The sequence below is a fragment of the Aspergillus sydowii genome, assembly GCF_001890705.1.
Source record: "Aspergillus sydowii CBS 593.65 unplaced genomic scaffold ASPSYscaffold_7, whole genome shotgun sequence".
In the NCBI taxonomy this organism is placed as follows: Eukaryota; Fungi; Ascomycota; class Eurotiomycetes; order Eurotiales; family Aspergillaceae; genus Aspergillus; species Aspergillus sydowii.
The window spans coordinates 1,098,638-1,119,286 of record NW_024467865.1 but is presented as its reverse complement, the minus strand read 5'-3'; the positions used below and the strand labels follow the sequence as shown (position 1 = coordinate 1,119,286).

Genomic DNA, 20,649 nt, shown 5'->3' with positions numbered 1-20,649 from the left:
ATCATTTGGATTAAATATATAAGCCCACGCGGAGTACAGTGGAAATTCGTGGCGTTTCAAAAATAATTTTCAAGGGGTTTGGTGGTTGTATATTGAGGGTATAATCGAGATATATTTAGCGGAGGGCATACCGTATGTCAGCCAAAACTTTATATATTTCGTACTCTATGGGTCATATCATTATTATTGGTTTGTCGTCATACGACATCGCGGACGGGGTTATATATTCAATTGTAAAAAGATCCAGTTAAGTACATGAGGGGATATATACATGCTCAGCATATCCAAAAAGAAAGCATAATAGGGGTAAAAATGGTAGGAATATCAAAGCAATAGAGAGGCTAGGTGGGTCATCATCAACGTCAGAATGTCATACGGGAAGAAAATAAAGAAAATAAAAAGAAAATTACAAGACAAACTTTCAATATCCAAGTCCTGAAAGCACAGTCCTTGTCTCTGCGAGAGCCATCCCGCACACCCCTAGAGCCCGCACCTGACTACCTTTGCGAAGTCGTTGCAGACCCAAAGCAACTTTCCATCCCTCAGTTTCCTGGAGAACGAAGAGGAATCGACGACCTTCTTGGTCACGGATTGTAGCGCGGAGAACATGGAGTCCGCCGTAGGGTTGGCTCTCTTTGCTGTCTGTGCTATTTCGGCTGAGGAACGATGGTGAGGCGAGGCGGCAGGTATTCTTGCAGACTTTGAGGAAATTAGCCAAGTATGCGTCGGACTCCTCGGGCGAAGGTGTATCGTTGGTACTGCGGCGGAAAAATGCCTGGTTTGCTTTCTGGGCGTTCGGCTTTGGCGGACCTACTTGCGGACACCAAACCTCAACTAGTTTCATCGTCCAGGCTTTGACGTCCCATTCACGTTGTGGAACGCTGCGGACGTCGTCGTCAATGAAGAGGCCTTCCGTAGTAATGCGGAGGACCAGCCCGTCCGTGACCATTCCTTGGCCGGACACTAATTGGGCCACTGGAGTGCGAGGGAATGCTTGGTTGAAGGCATAGACACCCCTGATAACAATCTTGTCAGGGTCCTTAGTCTCATAAGTTCCTCTATGGGATGGCGGTGGGGTTGTGCGTGCTGTTGACTGCGAAGGTGCGTAGGAAGATTCCGAATATACCGAACCCTGAGAAGCACCTCCGTACGGCCGCCTAGGCCGGTCGTAGGGTCGGAATGAATATGCATCATCATCCGCCGTAGGTGCGCTGGCTTTTGAGGGAGACACTGGCGGCTTTTTGGGGGACGGTGTACGAGGTGGCGGAGCCGACGCACTGGATACCTTTGAGCCTGTTGCTCCGGTGTCCTTCATGGCGGCCTCTTTTGCATCCCGGGCCTTCTTCTCAGCATATTTCTTTGCGGCCGCCTCCTTCAGCGCGGCAAACTTTGCATCAGCCTCTTTTTTTGCAGCAGCCTTTGCGGCAGCTTCTTTCTCCGAAGCTTCCTTCTCCGCCCTGGCCTTCGCCTCTGCCTCCTCTCGCGCTGCCTTGGCCCGAGCCTCTGCTGCCTCCCGTTCAGCGCGTGCACGAGCTTCTGCTTCCCTTTGCCGAGCTTGGGCGGCTTCTCTCTCCGCCTTGAGTTTTGCTTCGGCTGTTTCCCTCTCCAATTTCGCGCGGTGTTCCGCCGCTTCCTTCTCTGCTCGTAGCTTAGCTTCCCTGGTGGCCGCTTCTCTCGCGGCCGTCATTTCTCTCTCTAACTGTTCTCTGCGCTCCCGCAGCTCCTTTTCCATCTTCTCCCGCTCGCGCTGTCTTTCCTTCTCTCGAGATTCCGCTTCCCGTTTCCGTTTAAACTCCTCCATCTTTCGTCGCAGCTCCTCCTTCCGCCTTGTCTCCTCCCGAGCCTTCTCCCAGTCCTCCGCAGTTTGTGGTTTACTTCCAGCACCCCCAGGGCTGGAATTAGCGTTGCTATTCGAATTAGGACCAGGAGTAGCCTGCGGTGGTGGGTCATTATTAGCCCTATATTGATTCCCTGAATACTGATTTCCTGGTGGGGGTCCGCCAGCGAAGTTTCCGCCGTAATTACCCTGTTGATGTGGCCCTCCAGACGGGCCTCCAAAGTTTCCTCCCCTAGAATAGCTTGTTCCCCCACCATATGAACTGCTTGTACCTGATGCGCCCGGTCCTCCAGACCCAAACCAGTTGGCTCCAGATCCAGGCCCTTGCCGAGACGCTCCACTCCCGGCCTGGTAATTGCCGAATGCCCATCCTCCAACCCCAACGACCCCAACCGCAAGGATTGCGATTCCCACTCCTCCGCCGCTTGCGACGGTCGTCGCATACCACAATTTCAGCACTGGGATCAGCGTCATCCACATGTAAACTGCAACAAGCGTGCACGCAGAGCCTGCAATGAAGCTATTCCGTTGACATTGCAGTGACGGAAGATAGAGAAACCCTGAGCCCGAAGAATGTGGGGGTATTACGAAGATATCGTAGTTTCCTTCTGGGAGATCAGACGACTTGCGGTACTCGCCGTGCGTAGTGTTTGGCTTCTCGCCATGCGGAGGTGGTGGAGGCGGGGGCCCGTCGTCCATGGTTCACCGATTGGGGTATGTAAGGATAGCGAAGTAAAAGCCTCAACTGGGGTTGACCTTGTCAAGCGTTGATTCTTAGCTGCGGCGTAGCTAGTTCCAACTTCGACCCGGCTCCCCTCCTCCGACTATTTTGAAATCGACAGGAACTGACACGTAATGGCTAGGGAATAGATCATGTTCGCCGCGACATAAGCTGGGCGCCGAGTCGTGTCCCAGCGCTTGTTTGGAGGGTGTCAGCGAGGATAAGGCGGGCCTGGTCGTGCGCGGTCGTACTGAGACCAGTAAAGATGAAGCGATAAAAATAATTGTAAAAATATATATAGAAACGGAAATTTAGGGAAGAGGAGATGAAGATGGGTGGGCACAGGTGAGAAGAAAGGGAGGAAGTGGGATGGGCTAAGAGTTGAAAGGAAGACGAGGTGAGGTGGGCGCGGCAACAACTTGTGAGAAGATGCGTTTCCTAGGATCAGCGCTAGGTTGTGACCACGACAGCACAACCAGCAGAACCGCCAAAAGCAGTTAGTCGGAAGGCAAAAGGATTCAGAGCAGACGAGAAGAAGGAACTCTTTTCAGTGGTTGATTTCGCCAAAACATTGTTTTCTTCCCGTCCCAGGGGAGCTGCAGGAAAGGTCAAGGATGCAGAAGATAAACATCCGGCTTATTGTTTACCAGCACACTCTTTGCTCCTCCCCCTCTGATATATGAAAATTCCGAATGAAATGTAGATGAATGAGACGGGTGAGGTTCCTGGATCTATTTTCCGCATCTAATCGATCTCGATTGAGTTCTCATAAAGCACCCCCATTCCAGTTCGTTTAGGTTATACTCCGTACTGCGCATTCCGAGCGGTAGCTTAACAAGCAACTTTAACCAGAGGTTGGACCACCTCGACCGTCTTAATCTGACTGCAATGCATCAAGACTTATTGAATCCCCAAAACATCATCCCCTTACACAGGGCATCGAGTCCAGCGAAGTGTCCCTTCAGCGTTGAAGCAATACCGTTGTTTGTTTTGATTTATCCATCCTCGGACTAGCGTGGTGCTATGTGATTGGTGGTTTTTTGTTATATAATCAAAGGGCATAACTATTCCTAAAAGGACTAGTTTTGGGGGGATCCAACCATTCCATCCATTTCGCCTCAGGCAGAAGCGTTTGGTACCTTATCGTCTTGACAGTTTCAATTTCGAAGTTTTCTGCGATTATCGTACACCTCATAGTAGCCCGAGGACCCTAATAAATGACTTAAAATACGTTATAGACAGCTCATGAATGACTCGGGCTTGTGATCCATGATATCATGCCTCTTTATCCTATGACTGGCGGGACTTACCGTATGGTATTGGATGGTTGGTATCAATACACCTAAATTTGCCCTTATTTTGCCATCTTTACTGGCTGTGGGGGCGTATGATACGGCACATGGCCAGCAACATTACTCGCCCACGGGAAGACAATTGATGCCTGGGGGTGCCTGGGGTGCGTTAAAAGGTACCTTCACCCGACGTACCTGAGGCATCCACGTTCGGAGGCTGACCTGCATCACCGCTTCAACTGGCCAGGGCTCAGATTCCTCACATCTCCCCGGCCTTGTTAGGTGTCATAATTCTTGCCTTCTTTATTTGCGCCTCTTCCCCCCCCTCCACCACCCGTCTCTCATTGACTGACCCTTGGGGGTTGTCAGGCACCGCCCCCAACGTCACCGCCTCTCCGCCGTCGAGCCCACCTCCTCCCCGCCGACAACTGGCATTCTCGTGCATCCGCCGGCAGAGGATTGCTCCAATACCCCTGGTCTTAGCCCAGATACTGTCCTTTCTCTCTATGCAGCAACGGTAGTCACCTTCGCCTTCAACAAACTCCCGTTCCTCCCTCCCCACGGGGCTCACCCATTCCCCCCTCCCCGCGATGGCCTCCTATCACTCCCAGTCCTACCAGAGTCATGCCGCTCAGCATCGGCCGGTTCCTTCATACAACCCGGTTGCCGCGATGACTGCGCCCGCTGGGACGTTTCTGCCCAACACCAAAGTCCAGGTTGGTAGCCACCGGGTTGTAATCGAGAAATACCTGTCTGAAGGTGGATTCGCCCATGTCTATGTCGTACGGCTCCCGCAGCCTGTGGATGGTACCGACAAGGCAGTTTTGAAGCGGGTGGCCGTTCCCGATAAATCTGCGCTTGCCAACATGCGCACCGAGGTTGAGACGATGAAGAAGCTCAAAGGCCACCGTCACATTGTCAAGTACATCGACTCCCATGCGTCGCAGCTCAAAGCCGGTGGCTACGAGGTGTTTCTCCTAATGGAATATTGTGCAGGTGGGGGGTTAATTGATTTCATGAACACTCGGTTACAGAACCGCTTGACGGAGCCGGAAGTCATCAAGATCTTTTCCGACGTCGCCGAGGGTGTGGCTTGCATGCATTACCTTAAGCCTCCTTTACTACACCGAGATCTGAAGGTGGAGAATGTTCTTATCTCTCGCCATGGAGGTACTGTGCTCTACAAGGTCTGTGATTTTGGGTCGTCTGCTCCACCACGCCCTGCAGCAACCTCAGCTGCAGAGGGTCGCCTGATCGAAGACGATGTGCAACGGCACACGACCCTGCAATATCGAAGCCCGGAGATGATCGACGTTTATCGGAAACAACCGATCGATGAGAAGAGTGACATATGGGCCCTGGGGGTCCTCCTGTACAAACTTTGCTACTATACCACCCCGTTTGAAGAAGTTGGACAGATGGCTATTCTGAATGCATCCTACAAGTTCCCTTCCTATCCCCAATTTTCAAGCCGGCTTAAAATGTTTATATGTGAGTGTTCCTCTGTTCCGACATGAATTAATCTACATGCTAATGGTTTGCAGCATCAATGCTTCAGGAAAGCGCGCAAAAGCGCCCTAATATCTACCAGGTACTGCGTGAGGCATGTAAAATGCAGGGACGAGAGGTTCCAATTAAAGACGTATGGACGTTCTATTCTTCCGCAAATCTACAAGCTGACAGTGCTAGATTTATGCCAACCGGTCAACATCGGAAGCGCGCCGATATCAAGAGCTCCCCCCGTCCCCAACAGAAACACCGCAACTCGGGGCCGTGTTCTCTGCACCAGTCCAGGAGACTCATGTCACTATTCCGGAGATTGCTCCAATGCGTCGCGGGCGACCAACTAGACCGGAGACTTCGCAGCAAAACTCCGCACGCCCAAGCCCGTCGCCTTTTCGTGGAACACCTACAGACCCGTTTGCTGCGCTGGATGGTAGGAAGGCTGCCGACGAGTTCTCGGATAGATTCCCATCACTTGACCAATTCAATATCCTGCATGAGAAGAGAGGCAAATTCGAGTTTGAGCCAACGGTTGCTGACCAGAAGGAAGATGATGCTCTTGCCCAGAAGCTAACTAATGCGTTGGCCGACGACGCGTTCGCTAAGCACTCGCCGTTACCTCAAGAAACGGCCGTGGAACCTGTCAGTAGGCGGCAACAATCACAACCAACGAAGACGTCACCAGTGGAATACAACCAGTATCGCGATGAGCCACCGCGACAGACACCCCTTTATCAACCGGCACCCCAGAGACCTGCAATGGTATCTACTGGTACGATGACTTCGCCTCCTGAAAGTCCGGGGCTGTCAGGGTTGAAACCACCTGGTCGGCCAATCTACAGGTTCCCGTCTTCCGACCAACAGCCGAAGACTGCTGACAATGAAAAGAGGATGTCCAGGCCTGGAATATCGCCTATCTCCTCTTCAAAGTTGGAGACAGACCCGAGGATTTCATCGGACAGGCTATCAAATTTGTCAGCATCGTCGCGACCTTCGATGGAAGCTCTTCGGCCGCCACAACCGGAGGTTGATGACTCCATACATCGTTCAAGATCCGCCAACAGTCGATCCCGTCCATTATCAATTCACGCAGGCACCAAACTTGAGCTTCCACCGCGGAGCGCGGAAAGTGCCCGCTCATCACTTGAGTTACCCAGATCACCTTACGATGGTGGATCTCCGCTGCAGCATGCGAAGACTGAAGTTGAGTACGACCGCGGGAATATATCATCAGATGTGGATTATTTACGAGCAAAGGAGGATGAATCGAATCGGAAGCGCGAGAAACGTTACAGTGGGAGCTCCTCAAAACATACGAAACGCTCCAGTCTCTCGACGCTGTCCTTTTCAGGCACAAAGACGCTGTTTGGTGGTCGGTTCGGCGATGCTTTCCGCCGTTTTGAGGGCCAAGAAGGCAAGGCTCAGTCTCCCGCCCAAGAAGACCTCCCTAGGCCGTTATTATCTCCAGCGTCAGGCTTTGAAGCACCTGTGGAATCAATTGGGCATCCAGGTGAAGCTGATGACGATGATGACATCTCACCTGAGATGCGCCGTGAGCTTGAACGTCGACGTCTATCGCAAGAAGAGAAGCGTGTGGCAAGTGCTGCCGCTGAATATCGTCGCCGGGTTGCCGAACAGGGAGAGGGAGGTCGGAGACCCACGGGCGATGCGACCCGAGCTCCTGCAATCATGAACAGGGTACAAACTCTATTCGGTGACGCCAGCAAGCCTCCACCGCCCAAGACTGCTACTGGATATGGGAGGTACACCGAAACACCCGAGGACGCTTTGCAGGCAAAGCAGCCGGAGGTACAGTCACGACCGACTACGCGGGGTGCAGGGAATCCACCCCCGGCACCGAAGCAGGAGACATCAACCACGGGGTATATTGCGGCCGCACAGCGCACGGGGCCACGCCCAACAGCGCCTCCAAAGCCAAAAAGCCTCCGCGCTGGGACGACTGGCACGGAGCCGTCTGGAACGAGCAACCTTGAACGTTTACAACACCAGCCGACACAAGGAACCCCCACGAGTCCAGGTGAGGACTGGGAGGCGAACTTTAGCAAGAGGTATCCTAGTCTTTCCGGACTGGAGATGGTCGAGACAGAGATCGAGATACCCAAGTTCCCGGCGGTGCGGACCAAAGAGGTGTAAAATAGCCGAGCCGCCGGCTCCTTTCCTCATTACTGTTTAGATTAGCCATGTATTGTTTTCTTCCCGTCATTTGGACTCTTGATACTCAGAGCGGGTTTGCATATGTATTGCAGGGTATCGACCATATCTACTATGTTGATGTGGTGGACTGGCTCTAATGTTCGCCGTGTACATGTGCCTTATAGCTCACCTATATATATTCGCATGTCCGACTGACAATGTCGATCAATTTAATTAATATTCCTCTCCGTAGTTTAATAATAACGACGTGGCCAGTTCAACAACCAGCTCAACTCAGCTTGAGGTCAGCCGTCAAGGCCGAGGCCGGAGCAGGAAAGCTGGAGCTGATGGAGTTGAAAAACAATTACCAAAATGGGTTAGATTAAAAGATAACGCTTATCGCTCCAAGTCCAGACCTCAGCTCCCCGTCCTCCTCACATTCAGATCATCCCCCAACTTCACCCCCCCACCAAGCCGAGGACATGGCGCCCATAACACTAAACTCGGCTGACAGTTAGTTGCGTCCCTGTGTAACTCTTGCCAAAGACATCATCTAACGACGGGTGCGCACAAAAACAGACGAAATCAAGGATATTATCCAACATCTGTTTGAAATCCAGTCCGCTGTCCATGGGTACCTAGGTCCCGAGACGCAGCAAGAGCTTGTGAGGAAGATGTATGTATATATATATATATATATATCCATTCCCTATCCCGTTAAATTGCCTCAAAATTTTTGTGGATCTTGACTAATGCCGGATGCTGGATGGTGCAGAAAGAACCTAACAACCTCGCTCTCCACACTATCCGTACATACCCGCGACGACCCAAACGCAAACGCAACGCCCGGTTCCAATGACAGCAGGGACCCGCCGCTGCATTCGATTGCCCTCCCACCTGAAATAATTGACTACGTGGACGCCTCTCGGAATCCGGACATCTACACACGAGAATTCGTCGAGCTTGTGCAGCGCGGGAACCAAGACCTCAAGGGGAAGAAGGAAGCCTTTGCGAGCTTTAGGGATGTTCTTGCGCGGGAGATGAGAAGTGCAATGCCTGAGGTTCGGGGCGAGGTTGAAAGGGTTATCCAGGCAACTGGTAGGGAGCGGTGATTTGGGAGCGGGGAGAGAGGGGCATGGAAATGGAATCGAAAATTTGCGTTCTGCACAAACGCTTTTGGAGGGGAAATTGGAGTTTTCGGGTTCAGTTCCAGCTATACCTGAATATTCAGCAAGGAAGCTGGCAAGTTTTCCTGCAGGGCGTATTTTCTGCGCAGTTTCGGCGTTTGGAATTTAGGAGTTAAAGGATTCATTTGCTTGATCAAATTCCCGACCTCCATTATTAATATTGTCGTTCCAGCGAGGGACCCGTAACGCCTTTTTTGTTCTGTCGGAGACACCGGCGAATGCGGCGCTTTGTTTTTGAGATATTTGACTAGAGGGCGAGAATGCAGGTCGTGCATCTCGGCATGAGGGACTTATTTAGCTGCTTTCTTTTTCTTTTATCGGGTCCTTACCTATATGGGGCCTATAGGGCCGACAACAGACTCCCGTCGAGTATTGTGGATGCTGTAAGCATGCATGAGCCGGCATCACACCGTTTCTTGTCTCGGAGATGCGCACTCTGGGTCTGCTTTTTGCGATGTGGTCACTGATCAGATTGTTTGTTGTTTGCTAGACTTGAAAATGAACCTTTTAGCTGATATTATAGCAGGATACCCTGCCTATTAAGTGCTTATCAGTCGGTGTTGAAAGGGCGCAGGGCTTTTCTGACAAGTACAGTCCATGGGTTGTTTCAAACCAACCCACGATGGCTTCAAAGCGAGCCCGCTGGACCATATGTAGAAAGTACGATGCAGTTGTGATTAGTGCATTTTTGAACCGGATGTCTATGCTTGCATCCGTCTACATCTCGAAGACCTGCTACGCTGATCAAGCCCTCTCGACGCTCGCGAATCCTCCAACGGCCACTTTCTGGGCCAAGGTCAAGGGGAGGCAAAAAAATATAAAAAATAAATAAAAAAAAAATAAAAAATAAAAAACCAAACCTACACCGCAATTCACTCACCGGATTCGTAGCAGCTGAAGAATGAGACAAAATACGGTAGACGTGGAGTGGCTCCACGCCCACCTAGCATTCAGCGGTGCCCGGGAGGTGAATGTTTATCGTGATCGTCTGGGGCGGCTGTACTTCGAGTGTTCGTGCGGGCCGGGGTGAGGATATCGTAAGACTGACCGCTGATTGGTTGCCGTGCTAATGGAAAAGTCATTGTTCATCGGTTGAAGTTAAGAGACGCAGGTCATTGGTCCAAAAATTCTCCGGGATAAAGTAGCTATACAGGCGCTTCTCAAACTTCTAGAGGAAAGTTCGCGCGCTGAGAGTCTGGGGCCCGAGAGCTCGATACGCCGATCAATCACCGCGGTCCTGTGGATCGGAACATTTCAGCGTTTCCTGACTATCGTGGGATGCGCCCCTTGAAGGAGGCGGCGAAAGCCTTGAAAGGCCTGTCTCCATAATAGGACTTCGAGCGATATAAAGCTCACCCATAATGGCAGCGAAAGTCCGTATTTTTATCCTCACAGTTGTCCTCTTTGCATCTGTCTTGACACTGCTGAGCGAGACGCATGAAATGTGGAAGCTCTCGGATATCTTTTCCCGCCGCCGGGCCCAGTGGCAGAAGATTGCGAGCGAGAAGCGTGAGGCCAATATGGCGAAAATTCGGCCGGAATGGCTTCTAGAGCCTCAAGTGCTGGAAGATGGAAGATCTCGTCGCAGCATCGTTGGCGATTACATGGAGGGTTTGCTCGACACCAAATCTCGATATGTCACTGACATGGATGTTCCTGAGCTTGTAGCTAGGATGGAAAGCGGAGCTCTCTCAGCGGTTGAAGTGGTCACGGCGTTTTGCAAGAGGGCTGCGTATGCCCACCAATTAGTGAGTTTGGCGCCGTCTGGTGACGGTTAGAATCTTTCTAATAATTTTCTTCTAGAGCAATATTCTGCTCGAAGTTAGATTCGACGAGGCCATTGAGCGAGCCCGGGAGCTCGACGACTACTTCAAAGAACATAAGAGGCTTGTTGGCCCGCTGCATGGCATCCCTCTCACTTTGAAGGACCAATTCCACATCAAAGGTCTCGACACTTCAATGGGTTTCATAGGATGGATCGGTACTTTTGAGGGGCAATTGGGTACGTGGAAGAGCAGGAACGTTGAGAGCGAATTGGTCCGAGAATTCCACATCCTTGGGGCAGTTCCTATTGGAAAGGTAAGTCACACATGGCTTTGCCACTTTTCTAACAAACAGCAACTGAAAGAAATGCGGTTTAATAGACCACGCTCATGCAGAGTCTTTGGGTATGTTGAGGGAAAGCTCATCAAACTCCACTTTAGCTGACCTACAAGGCGCCCGAAACAAACAACAACATCCTTGGATATGCCTTCAACCCCTGCAACCAAAACCTCTCAACAGGTGGCTCATCTGGAGGTCTGGAAGAATTTCCCCCCTTTGTTTTATCCGCATTCGGAATCGCATTCGACTAACTGACACTCCATAGGCGAGGGCGCCATGCAAGCGTTGAGAGGAAGCGCATTTGGAATTGGGACTGACATTGGTGGCTCCGTGTCAATGCCGGCTTCATTTCAGGGTGTATTTAGTGTAAAACCGTCGGCAGGCCGTATATCCTTCAAGGATGCAGCAAATACGGTGCGGTGAGACTGCTCCTCTTGGACGGTTAGCTGTGCTAACGTTCCCTGACAAGGGCAAAGGACAAGAAATCATGCCGACTGTTGTTGGTATTATGGGTCGGTCGGTAAATTCGCTCAGGTTGATACTTCAATCTCTGCTTCTTCTGGAGCCATGGCTCCATGACCCCTACACCCTTCCAATCCCCTGGCGACCCGAGAAAGAGTATAATGCGCCAGATGAGCAGCAGTATAAGCCAGCTTTCGGATTCTTGGCCAATGATGGTGTGCTTACCCCTCATCCACCCATTTCACGCGCTATGGAGATGGTGAAAGAGGCTCTGCAACATAGAGGACACCAGGTTCGTGATGCACGTGGGTGTGTGATGCCGGCTAACGATTGTAGTTGATTGACTGGGATTGGCCGCATAGCAGAGAAACCCTCGATATCCATGTAAGCATAACACTCGAGAAGGCACTGCGAGTACAACCCTCGTAACAAGTGTACTAGTGTTCAATAGCCCGAGGAGATGGCTGTCATGATGTTTATGAGGCTATCCACCTCTCGGGTGAGCCCTTTGTTCCCGAGATCACAAATCTGTTCCCCAACGGCAAACCGAAAGCCCCAATGCCTCTTCTTGAATACGAAGAGATAGTCAAGCATATGAAAGACTACCGAAAACGATACCTGGACTATTGGGAGTCCAGTGCGGAAAGAACTGGCAGTAAGCGCTTTCTTCGCAGTACCAAGGATAGTTACTGAAGATATCGAGATCGTCCCGTTGAAGCTCTTCTGTCCCCTGTGACGCCGTATGCAGGTGTTCTTCCTGGGAAATTCTACCCCTCCAGTAAGTCCCTTTTTTGGAGCGGGTGGAACCATCGGCAGGCTGACTGGCCTGAAGCATACACCAGCTCTGTCAACGTACTGGATTACGCATCAGTTGTCATCCCAGTAACGCTAGCGGACAAGAAATTAGACATTGTCAACTTCAATTTTAGCGCCCTCAACGAAGAGGACAGAATGAACATGAATTACTGTAGGAGCCCGTTTCCTGCGCCCAAGAAGGCATGGCTGATATACAACAGATGACCCAGAGAAATACCATGGCGCCCCAGCAGCAGTACAGCTAATAGGGCGCAGACTGGACGAGGAAAGATTGCTGTCGTTGGCTCAACTTGTGGTCGAAGCGTTGAACGATTACAGATCAGGAAACGGCGAGAAAAGTTGAGATGATTTCGGCATCGGCTGTCAGCAAAATGCACAGGCAGCAAATGATATACCGCTAATAGAACTCCAAAATATCTTTCAATATTCTGATATCTCGAATTCCCAGCTCTCGGTGGGATGATACTCCTAGTTATTCCTTGGTTTATTCGTTTAGGTCTTCCGAACTGCTCTCAAGAGCCTTTACGACCTCTCGTAACGCAGGTCTATTTGCCCCAAAATCACCTGTTTCCCATTCCGGGATATCAAGAAACTTTTCGGCTCGCGCCAGCTCCACGCTCCAGAATCTGAGCAAGGCGTCCATGACAGTGTCAAATGTGTCGCGCGTGTCACGTTCGAGGTCAGTCTGGGTCTCTGGATATACTAGGCCGTTCACCCGTATGATTCGTGACCGTCCGGATTGCATACGCGCTGATTGCCAGTCTGGTGTGTCAACTGTGCAATCTTGGACAAGTTCCATAATTACTCGTGGCGTTTGCTGGAAAGTCGGGAACTCTACTTCCGGTTCGATGGGAAACTGGTTTGCCACGTTACGGCAGACGTTACTCAAGCCCTCGAAAACAGAGTAAATGAAGAGCCCAAGAGTATACACAGCAGCCTTTTCTCGTGCAGTCGGTGGTAAAGCGAACCAAGCGCGATTTCGCGTCTCTACTGGGTTCTCCGCAGAGGTATAGCATGCTGAGGTAGACAGCGAGTGTACCTGTGCGTATCCCTTAAGAAGGTGGTCGTAGGGAGAGTTGATAACTCGATCAGGAAGGCGTGCTCGTATACTTTCGGCGTATTGTCGGTACAGAACCTCAGGAGCACACCATTCATACCAGTTACCTCGCTGCTCAAAGTCGCAGAGTACCGCATTGTCCTCGCAGTCCAGCAATACATTGTCAGGTCGCAGGTCCGAATAAAATGTCCCCGTTTCGTGAATATGAGCAAGTGCCGAAGCAACTTGGCGACACCACCGCAGCCTGATAGATGTAGACAGTGTGCCGGCGCGCTGTCGAGCGGGGAGAATATCACGGAGCGAACCACTTGGAAAGTATTTAAGTAGAAATCCAACTACACCATGCTTCGCACCGAATAAACTTCTCTTCGTCACAACAGCTAGAGGCCGAGGCATGATATTGCGATGGGGCGGGCAGGTAAGCAAAAAGCGAAGCTCGTGGTATGTATGATGCACGGAACTGGTAGCCGACTTGAAAATGGCAAGATCTTTACCAGCAGTTTCTACTAACATTACAGCTTCGTTAAGCTGTCTAACAAAGCGCAGCCCGTTTATGTCGACGATCGGCGGCCAAAGCCCTGGTGCAATATCAGGCCACATTTGCTGAAGGGACTTGCATGTCTTCATATTAGTCTCCACGTGATAGTCCCGCTCAACATATACCCTCATATCGGCAACATCTGGAGTGATATCCTCGAAAATAAGTTTCGAGCCAAACGGTAGATTGAGGTATTGCTCCAGGAATTGGGTGTTTTGGGCACAATGATGGTCGAGTGCACGACAGAGATGCCTTGCCAAACCAAGCTGCGAAATAGCCTTTCCATCTCGAAGTGGTACACCGGTGCATGCATCGAGGCTCTGGCGCAGTGCAGCGGTATACTCGGTTTGGTCAGAGATATAGAGCGAGATCCCCAGGGGCGGCAAGCTTGGAAGAAGGTCGAGCGGGATAGCATATAAGCAAGTGCCACATATGGTCGCTCCGTCTATCCGCCACCGGGAAGACGTCGTGTCAAGGGTCTCAACCCGATTTCGAGGGTTGAGAAAAGACCGATCCCACGAAGCAGGGCCAACTCGACCGGTTGAGGGCTGGAGATGGTCTTGTAGTTCCTGGTACTTCAGAACAAAGCTCGGGCGCCATATAGCATCAATGATAAGATGGCTAAGCTCCATGTCGAGGTTGGGTATCAATGCCTTTTTTCCAGCCAATCTGCTTGTCCTTCTGTTGGCTCATGGTTTATGAATAATCATGATGGGCAAGGATGTGTTCAATAGGAGGGCATGAGAACGGTAGGCCTCTTACCAAGTGGATCACTGTCAGCACCAGAAACGCCAAAAACGCCGAGCCAAGCCTAGGTGGCTTGAGCTACCAAATAAGAGCGACGGAATGGAGGAAAGGATGAAAAGGAGGGTGAAGGAGGGAGAGGCAAGGCTGAGAGACGGCGCCAGTCGGGAATCGACGAGGTGTTGGAACTCTCAAGGAAGAAGTGACTTCAGTGAGATGAGTGCCCCTCGTCTCATGCATGAAATAACCAGCAAGAGGCGATAATGAATAAGCTCAATCATCCCAGCAGGGATAAAGGCCCAGAAAAAGAAAAAAGAGACAAGATACCTCGCTCCGCCTACTCCGGAGTACATCACATTGGCAGAGTGATTGGTATTTGCCAATTGGTGCACATGCACGATCGCATCAGCACAGCCTGCGCTTCGAAGTGATTCCTCCATCACCCGAATTGACAGGTCCATTAATCTCAGACAAGGTCGGCCTTTGAGCGGACAGAGTGTCGAAAGATATGCTTTCAATAGCGTCGCCGAGCCTCTAAGCATTGAAGGCTGGCCGAATGCTCCTGAAAGGATTAATTTGCGTCTGTCATCTTCCCAACCTTGACGCCGGCGCGGCCAATCCCTGCAGTCGCGGATCAACATGGTATGGTGTCTCCCAGGCCCCAACACGCCAAAGAATTTTCTCCCTCTTCAAAGTTGACGACTCGAACTCTTCTGGTCCTCCAACTGTTGCGACTCGAGTCGTGATCGATTTCTCTGTTGATCTTGCGTTGTTTGCGCCCAGCGCTGTTTGCCGGGGCCCCCCTCGGATCCAAGGCTGTCAGATGAGCCTATGGCCGCAATATTGTCCCCAACTAAAGCGAGCAGGGATACAAGGGATAATCCGGCTGCTGTAGACGCGCTGAACCCGCCACCCCCACTACCCAGCCTGATGATTACCAGGGACATTGGACGACACTGGTCGGACTTGAGACCTCGTCCGTCTGCAGTGTCTGGTTTGCATGGACTAGCCTCGACTCTTGATGCAGTGAGAAATGCGACGGAGGTCGTGGACGATCAAATGCTTGCATTGCAGGATTTTGGCCTGGAGAGAAACAGAGGGATGTCGCTCTCCTGTTCCCAAGACACCGGCTCATGGAATGGTCCTCTGTTTGGCGCCGAAAGCGCCTTCATTAGTCAACACAGTCCACCGACCTTGAACTTGCACAATCTATCACCTGTCTCGCTGTCGAGCGGGCGGGGCGACTCCATCGCGATGCCGTTGGGCTATGGCTGTCCGACCAGGTCGTCCAGCGCATGCTCGCCCTGGGCCGTGTCGACTGCTGGATCCGATAGCGACTCGTCGATCGCATCCGATGAAGAGCAGGAAGACATACCGGCTGGGATGGAGGAGAGAAGCCCGAGTGTCGTAAATGCAGCCGCTCGCGGCCCCTGTAGCAAGACCTGGTCTCTTCCACCGGTATGTCGCATCGTTATGCCAATCGATGTCTTCTTCTAACCAAGGTGCGTACGATCCCAGAGAACTCGACGAAAGCGAAAGGTCGCAACAGAAGAGTCGACGAAGAAGAAGCATCGCAAGTCTGGTAGCACCCGCCGCCGTGGTCCGTTTAAAGATGACCGCAAACGCCAAAACACAGCCCTTACAAGGATTCTGAAGGGCTGCATTAGATGTCGCATGATGCGAATAAGGGTAAGTAGCCCTAGTTTCTCGTTATGTCCTTGAGCTCTTTGCTAATGAAGAACTTCCTAGTGTGAACCAGATAATTCCAATCTTGGCGGTGACTGTCTCACTTGCCAACGAGCACATCAGTCAAAGGCTCCTAGTATTCGGAAACTTCCTTGCCTTCGCTGGATCATCACCGACGTATCATTGTATCGAGAACAGGACATGCCTTGCCAACTTTTCAGTCAACGGTGGCAGAGTATGGACCTCATCGACATCACGGAGTGGGCATCATCCGAGGTTAAGACGATAACGCTATCCCAAATTCACGTCAATGCTCCATATAATGTGCAAGTGAGGAAGTTCATCCCGGCTGAAGGTGATATGTTGGAATCAACATGGGTATCGGGAAATTGCATTCGACGGCATAGGATGCCACAGTATGCGCTGGCTAGTATGGAGAGTGCTGCGGAAGTGCTGAAGTGGTTGACTTCCAAGTACGTGGGCCAGTACATCTTGGGGACCGTCGGGAATCTCGATCGATTGATCTGGGACACCTACTTCTTTGCCTTTCGTTATCAGGCAAAAGCAAACGTAAGTTCCGTGTTACCCCCTGGGGATGTGCAACCTTGCTTAGTGCGCCACACAGCCTCCAAGGGAAAAGACCCTGATTGAGGATTGTCTGAAGTTCTGGGTCGGCTGCCGTAAAATCAGCAATCCAGAACACATATATTCTTATGAAATAATTGGGGGCACGCCAGTGAATGACTACAATAGCCCTTTCCATGCAATGGTACCAATGCCCGGTATAATGATAGCTCAAATGGAATGCATCATGTATACCAGGGTTCTCCGCCCTCTCAGCAACAAAGTGCTGTCGGGTCTGAAGGACCTCATCATGGAGAACAAACGTGAGCATTGGCTGACCATTTACTTGACTCTTTTCATCTTGCTCCACAGCTGTGCGATGTTGACAAGGCGGGATTGGGAGACAGCTCGTGAATACTCCCTGCAGGTTTGTTTACGTTCGAATATCAACTGCAAACGAGCAATGCTAACCCAACACGCAACCACGCAGGATGTATATGCCAACCTCGTCAGCATCCAAGGGATGCAGTCGGGTATGCGAACGATGTTGGCCCACTTCCACTACCTGAATAAGGGCGTTCTGCCATTTCACCTAACATATGACGAGAAAGCATTACGCAACTTGGCTCTCGCTGCTGATCTGGACAGCGATGAGCTTGAATTTGTCAAAAAGACCTCCGAGCTCGTCAACGACCCTGCTCGAAGTGAGTGCGCTCCTGGTCCCCGGTAGTCTAACCCGATTCCGTGCTGACCTGACCTAACTTTAGTGGCGCGCATGGCCGAAATTCGAGCAAGAAGAGAATACGGGAACGACCTATACTGGGTTTCCCAGTTGTATGATCTTGAATGGGTACCGGGGCCAACTGCTTAGAGTGACAGTATAGTATAATAGCCGCCTGCTCCCACCCACTGGGGGGTTACAGGATTGTTTATATAAATCGATAGAAAGCACCCATGAATGACAATGATAATCATGACAAGCACACGAGCCGCCCTATAGAAGAAAGACGCAGGGAAATTAAAAATGAAACATAAACTTTTTGCGACGGCAAGTCGACGCAACATAGGCTGCGGGTAAATTTTCCAGTCAGTCGTTTCCCCCAACGCTCTTCTCCAATCCCGGTCCACTCGCACCTTCCGTCCCCGGAGCCCAGATCCTCATTTCACTTTCAGTCTCACCTTCCTCTCTCTCGGTCTCTCCTCTTCCAACCCCCTCCTGGTCCGCCCCGCCCTAGCCCGGTCCTGCCTGACTGGGGAAAGAGCAATGGCATACTCAATCACATGATCCTGCAACTCTCAAGATCTTGCCATCTTTGCGCGGAGGCTCGAGGTCCCAGTGCTCCTCGCGCTCATTGTCCTCGAAGATACGCGCCCACGAGATCTGTAGGGTCCGGGGCAGCTTCCAGCACATGTGCTCGTTATTCAGCCAGACTCGGATGAGGTGCCGCGCTTTCCCGGCGCTATTCTCGAAGGCCTCGCGGCGATGCAGCACGGCCATGTTATTGATGAAGCGGAGATCGCCAAGTTCTATTCGAGGGTTTATTTCGTGCTTGCGTGCGACAAAGTGGATCATATCTAAGGCCTCGGCCTGCGCCTCGGTGAGCCCAGGAATCCCGGGACTGCGCTTGTTGAATGGCATATGCCCGACCAGCAATCGGCGCGAGAAAGAGGTGATGAGTTTATCGTCGTGGTAGAAAAGCACTGGGCGCGTATAGTACGGAGGGTTGCGACCAAAACTGACCATTGGTTAGTTTATCTGTGGTAGAAACAATGCGCATTTTCTGGAAATCGGGTAATGCCATTGCGACGTTGGACAAACCGACGGATACTTACGTGTCAAACGGCCAGTTAGACTCTGCTAAAACATGGATCATATCCGGTCGAGTTGCTGCAATCTCATTGTACACAGTCCAGGCGGATGCAAGAATACTTCGACCACCTTTTTCGGATAAGCTTCGAGTGAACAAGCACAGACAGTCGGTGACAGTGTCTGTGTGGAATGGCTTTGCACGAAGTTTTCAGCAATTATGTCCGACAAGAGAAGGAGAGAGTATCCAAATGTCTGGGCGATCTTACCTTATCTTCACTATACTGGGCGTCCCGCTCTTGGTCACCACGCTTAACGACATGCACTGTTGACAAGCAAACCCATCAGAACAAAGCCTTTATTTATTTACTCTTATGGGAGTTCATACTCAGCATTGAACCGCGTTGATCTTGCTTCCCACGTCGCTCGCCGATGTAGCTCGATATGCCCAGATACACCACCGTGAGATCTTCCATGGTGTACGCATCCGGGTCTAACCCACGCACAATCGCAAATCCACGGCCCCCATACACATCGTTACGTACGTTCGCGAGTCTTTCGCTGAGCGAGGGAAGGGGAAATGTTGCCTGCGAGACTTCGTGGCCACCAAGGCCAAAATCTGCACCCGTTTGTGTCAGCTTCGAGTTTCGTCAGCTAGTGCTTTTGGCGAAGCCGCTATAGCGCACTTTTTCGCTCTATTCATGAATGATAGGACACAAACCTTTGAATGTTTCCAGAGCGTTGGATATCTCAAGCTTGTCCTTGTCAGTCAAGTAATACACATATTCAGCTTCGTCTTGGAAATCCCCTCTGTCCCAGACTAAAGGGCCAGACATTTGGGTGGGCCAACCCGCAGGCACTTCGGTTGGCAAGTTTTCCGCTGTGAGACTAGCCTGGACGCGCTTCCTATAGGCTATCTCATCAACTTCGTACCCGATTTTGGCATAGGTTGCTGGGCCATCGGTTTTCGCTGCGGACCGATCCGCATCAAGGAGGAAGCGCGCACGCAAGCCAGACGAATAGTACGCTTCGGGGGCTGCTGTGAGTTGGGCCACAGGAGGGAAGCTGACAGCAGATGGAGCCATGATTCGCGATGTGAATGATAACGAGTCGAAAGAGCCTTGGTGCAGTTTCAATGCTTTACAATTCCTCATATGGAGAAGTTCATCCGCTTTTTATGTCTGGCTCGAGAAGAACCATGTGCTTTGGTATTTCTCTAATGGAGTTCTCAAGAAAGAGACAAGTGGAGTGGGATTCAGACGCACATTGGAATTGACACGACTACTAATAGCAATTCCGTCAAACTTGCAGAAAATTTTGCAGCAAGGTATGGAAACTGAGGCCCGTACGACATCCGTTCTGGACTTCCACTCGCTGGAAAGACATCTGGCCGGACAGCCATCGGTAACTTGCAAGGATCTGTGATTTGTCTACGTGGATCTTATAGCAAGCAGCTCTTCGAGTGGTCTTATGAAACAGCATACATTATTTGAAATTCTCAGTTTCTGGCAAATGCAAGAGCAAGAAGACATTCTGTACGGGTGACAAACAACCCACAGCTCTCGCCCTCCTGATAGGCAAAACGACTCGGATGCCTCCCAATGAAGATAACTAACCGTTGATCAAAGACTATTTGAGTTGTGTTCGGTCGTCCATATCCACATTTACAGTTGGGAAGACGATCGCGCTTCTAGACCATGATCTTATGACCTGCCGCTAGACATAATTCTCCTCTCAATTGGGTTTTTACCCGCATTCCGCGCTGCAAGGCTGCACATTCCCTTCTTAATTTACGCCATTGCCTCGGGGATGGATGTTTCTCGATGACTGATGGGTTCAAAGACGTTTACTGGCTGCAAAATTCCAGTTCCGGCCTATTATTTTGAGGCGGGAGCTCGTCACCCCACGCTCTCCAAGGCACAGCAACACCTGGGGATAATGGATATGGCGTCAAGGCCTGGTAACGGTCATTGAGCAGAACTAATCGAGGTTCTACTCATCGGATTCACTATATTTCTCATCTGCTCGCCGGGGGTAACGCGGACGCGATAGCAAAAGTTTTCGGAGAGCTCAGTGTGACAAGAGCCCGCATCTGCTAGCCACCACTGGCTGCGTTTCCCAATATGCATCCCGACCCACATGTAGAGATTCTGGGAAGCGCACGGAGATTAAGTCTGA

The 20,649-nt window shown here is 51.2% G+C and overlaps 8 protein-coding genes across 8 annotated transcripts; 4 read left to right on the top strand and 4 right to left on the bottom strand.

Annotated features, from left to right (window-relative positions):
* Positions 1 to 115: 115 nt before the first annotated feature.
* ASPSYDRAFT_59184 (uncharacterized protein) lies at positions 116 to 2,536 on the bottom strand (the record flags this gene model as incomplete). Its single annotated transcript, XM_040849656.1, has 2 exons — positions 116 to 165; positions 577 to 2,536. 2 exons carry the CDS (start codon positions 2,534 to 2,536, stop codon positions 116 to 118), a joined length of 2,010 nt encoding a protein of 669 aa, XP_040701537.1.
* A 1,904-nt stretch (positions 2,537 to 4,440) lies between these two features.
* ASPSYDRAFT_32864 (putative serine/threonine protein kinase) lies at positions 4,441 to 7,507 on the top strand (the record flags this gene model as incomplete). The annotated part of the gene is made up of 3 exons (XM_040845027.1): positions 4,441 to 5,341; positions 5,395 to 5,492; positions 5,540 to 7,507. The coding sequence occupies 3 exons, from the start codon at positions 4,441 to 4,443 to the stop codon at positions 7,505 to 7,507; spliced, it is 2,967 nt and encodes a 988-aa protein (XP_040701536.1).
* A 729-nt stretch (positions 7,508 to 8,236) lies between these two features.
* On the top strand, positions 8,237 to 8,915 carry nut2 (mediator complex subunit NUT2). The gene has a single exon (XM_040847342.1). It carries the CDS (start codon positions 8,260 to 8,262, stop codon positions 8,617 to 8,619), a length of 360 nt encoding a protein of 119 aa, XP_040701535.1. The 5' UTR covers positions 8,237 to 8,259; the 3' UTR covers positions 8,620 to 8,915.
* A 1,140-nt stretch (positions 8,916 to 10,055) lies between these two features.
* On the top strand, positions 10,056 to 12,418 carry ASPSYDRAFT_59182 (uncharacterized protein; the record flags this gene model as incomplete). The annotated part of the gene is made up of 10 exons (XM_040849655.1): positions 10,056 to 10,442; positions 10,498 to 10,773; positions 10,899 to 10,992; positions 11,063 to 11,211; positions 11,267 to 11,551; positions 11,596 to 11,643; positions 11,701 to 11,914; positions 11,963 to 12,037; positions 12,092 to 12,226; positions 12,276 to 12,418. The coding sequence occupies 10 exons, from the start codon at positions 10,056 to 10,058 to the stop codon at positions 12,416 to 12,418; spliced, it is 1,806 nt and encodes a 601-aa protein (XP_040701534.1).
* Positions 12,315 to 14,500, bottom strand: ASPSYDRAFT_1075848 (uncharacterized protein). Its single transcript, XM_040839887.1, has 2 exons — positions 14,433 to 14,500; positions 12,315 to 14,339 (listed from the first exon to the last, which is right to left on the bottom strand). Exon 2 carries the CDS (start codon positions 14,300 to 14,302, stop codon positions 12,560 to 12,562), a length of 1,743 nt encoding a protein of 580 aa, XP_040701533.1. The 5' UTR covers positions 14,303 to 14,339; positions 14,433 to 14,500; the 3' UTR covers positions 12,315 to 12,559.
* On the bottom strand, positions 14,455 to 15,150 carry ASPSYDRAFT_1075810 (uncharacterized protein). The gene has a single exon (XM_040839885.1). It carries the CDS (start codon positions 15,053 to 15,055, stop codon positions 14,606 to 14,608), a length of 450 nt encoding a protein of 149 aa, XP_040701532.1. The 5' UTR covers positions 15,056 to 15,150; the 3' UTR covers positions 14,455 to 14,605.
* A 95-nt stretch (positions 15,151 to 15,245) lies between these two features.
* ASPSYDRAFT_154012 (uncharacterized protein) lies at positions 15,246 to 17,535 on the top strand (the record flags this gene model as incomplete). Its single annotated transcript, XM_040842336.1, has 6 exons — positions 15,246 to 15,872; positions 15,933 to 16,103; positions 16,164 to 16,670; positions 16,714 to 17,091; positions 17,155 to 17,368; positions 17,432 to 17,535. The coding sequence occupies 6 exons, from the start codon at positions 15,246 to 15,248 to the stop codon at positions 17,533 to 17,535; spliced, it is 2,001 nt and encodes a 666-aa protein (XP_040701531.1).
* Positions 17,536 to 17,937: 402 nt separating this feature from the next.
* ASPSYDRAFT_59179 (TauD/TfdA family dioxygenase) lies at positions 17,938 to 19,556 on the bottom strand (the record flags this gene model as incomplete). Its single annotated transcript, XM_040849654.1, has 5 exons — positions 17,938 to 18,400; positions 18,498 to 18,667; positions 18,741 to 18,796; positions 18,860 to 19,090; positions 19,193 to 19,556. The coding sequence occupies 5 exons, from the start codon at positions 19,554 to 19,556 to the stop codon at positions 17,938 to 17,940; spliced, it is 1,284 nt and encodes a 427-aa protein (XP_040701530.1).
* Between the last annotated feature and the right edge of the window lie 1,093 nt (positions 19,557 to 20,649).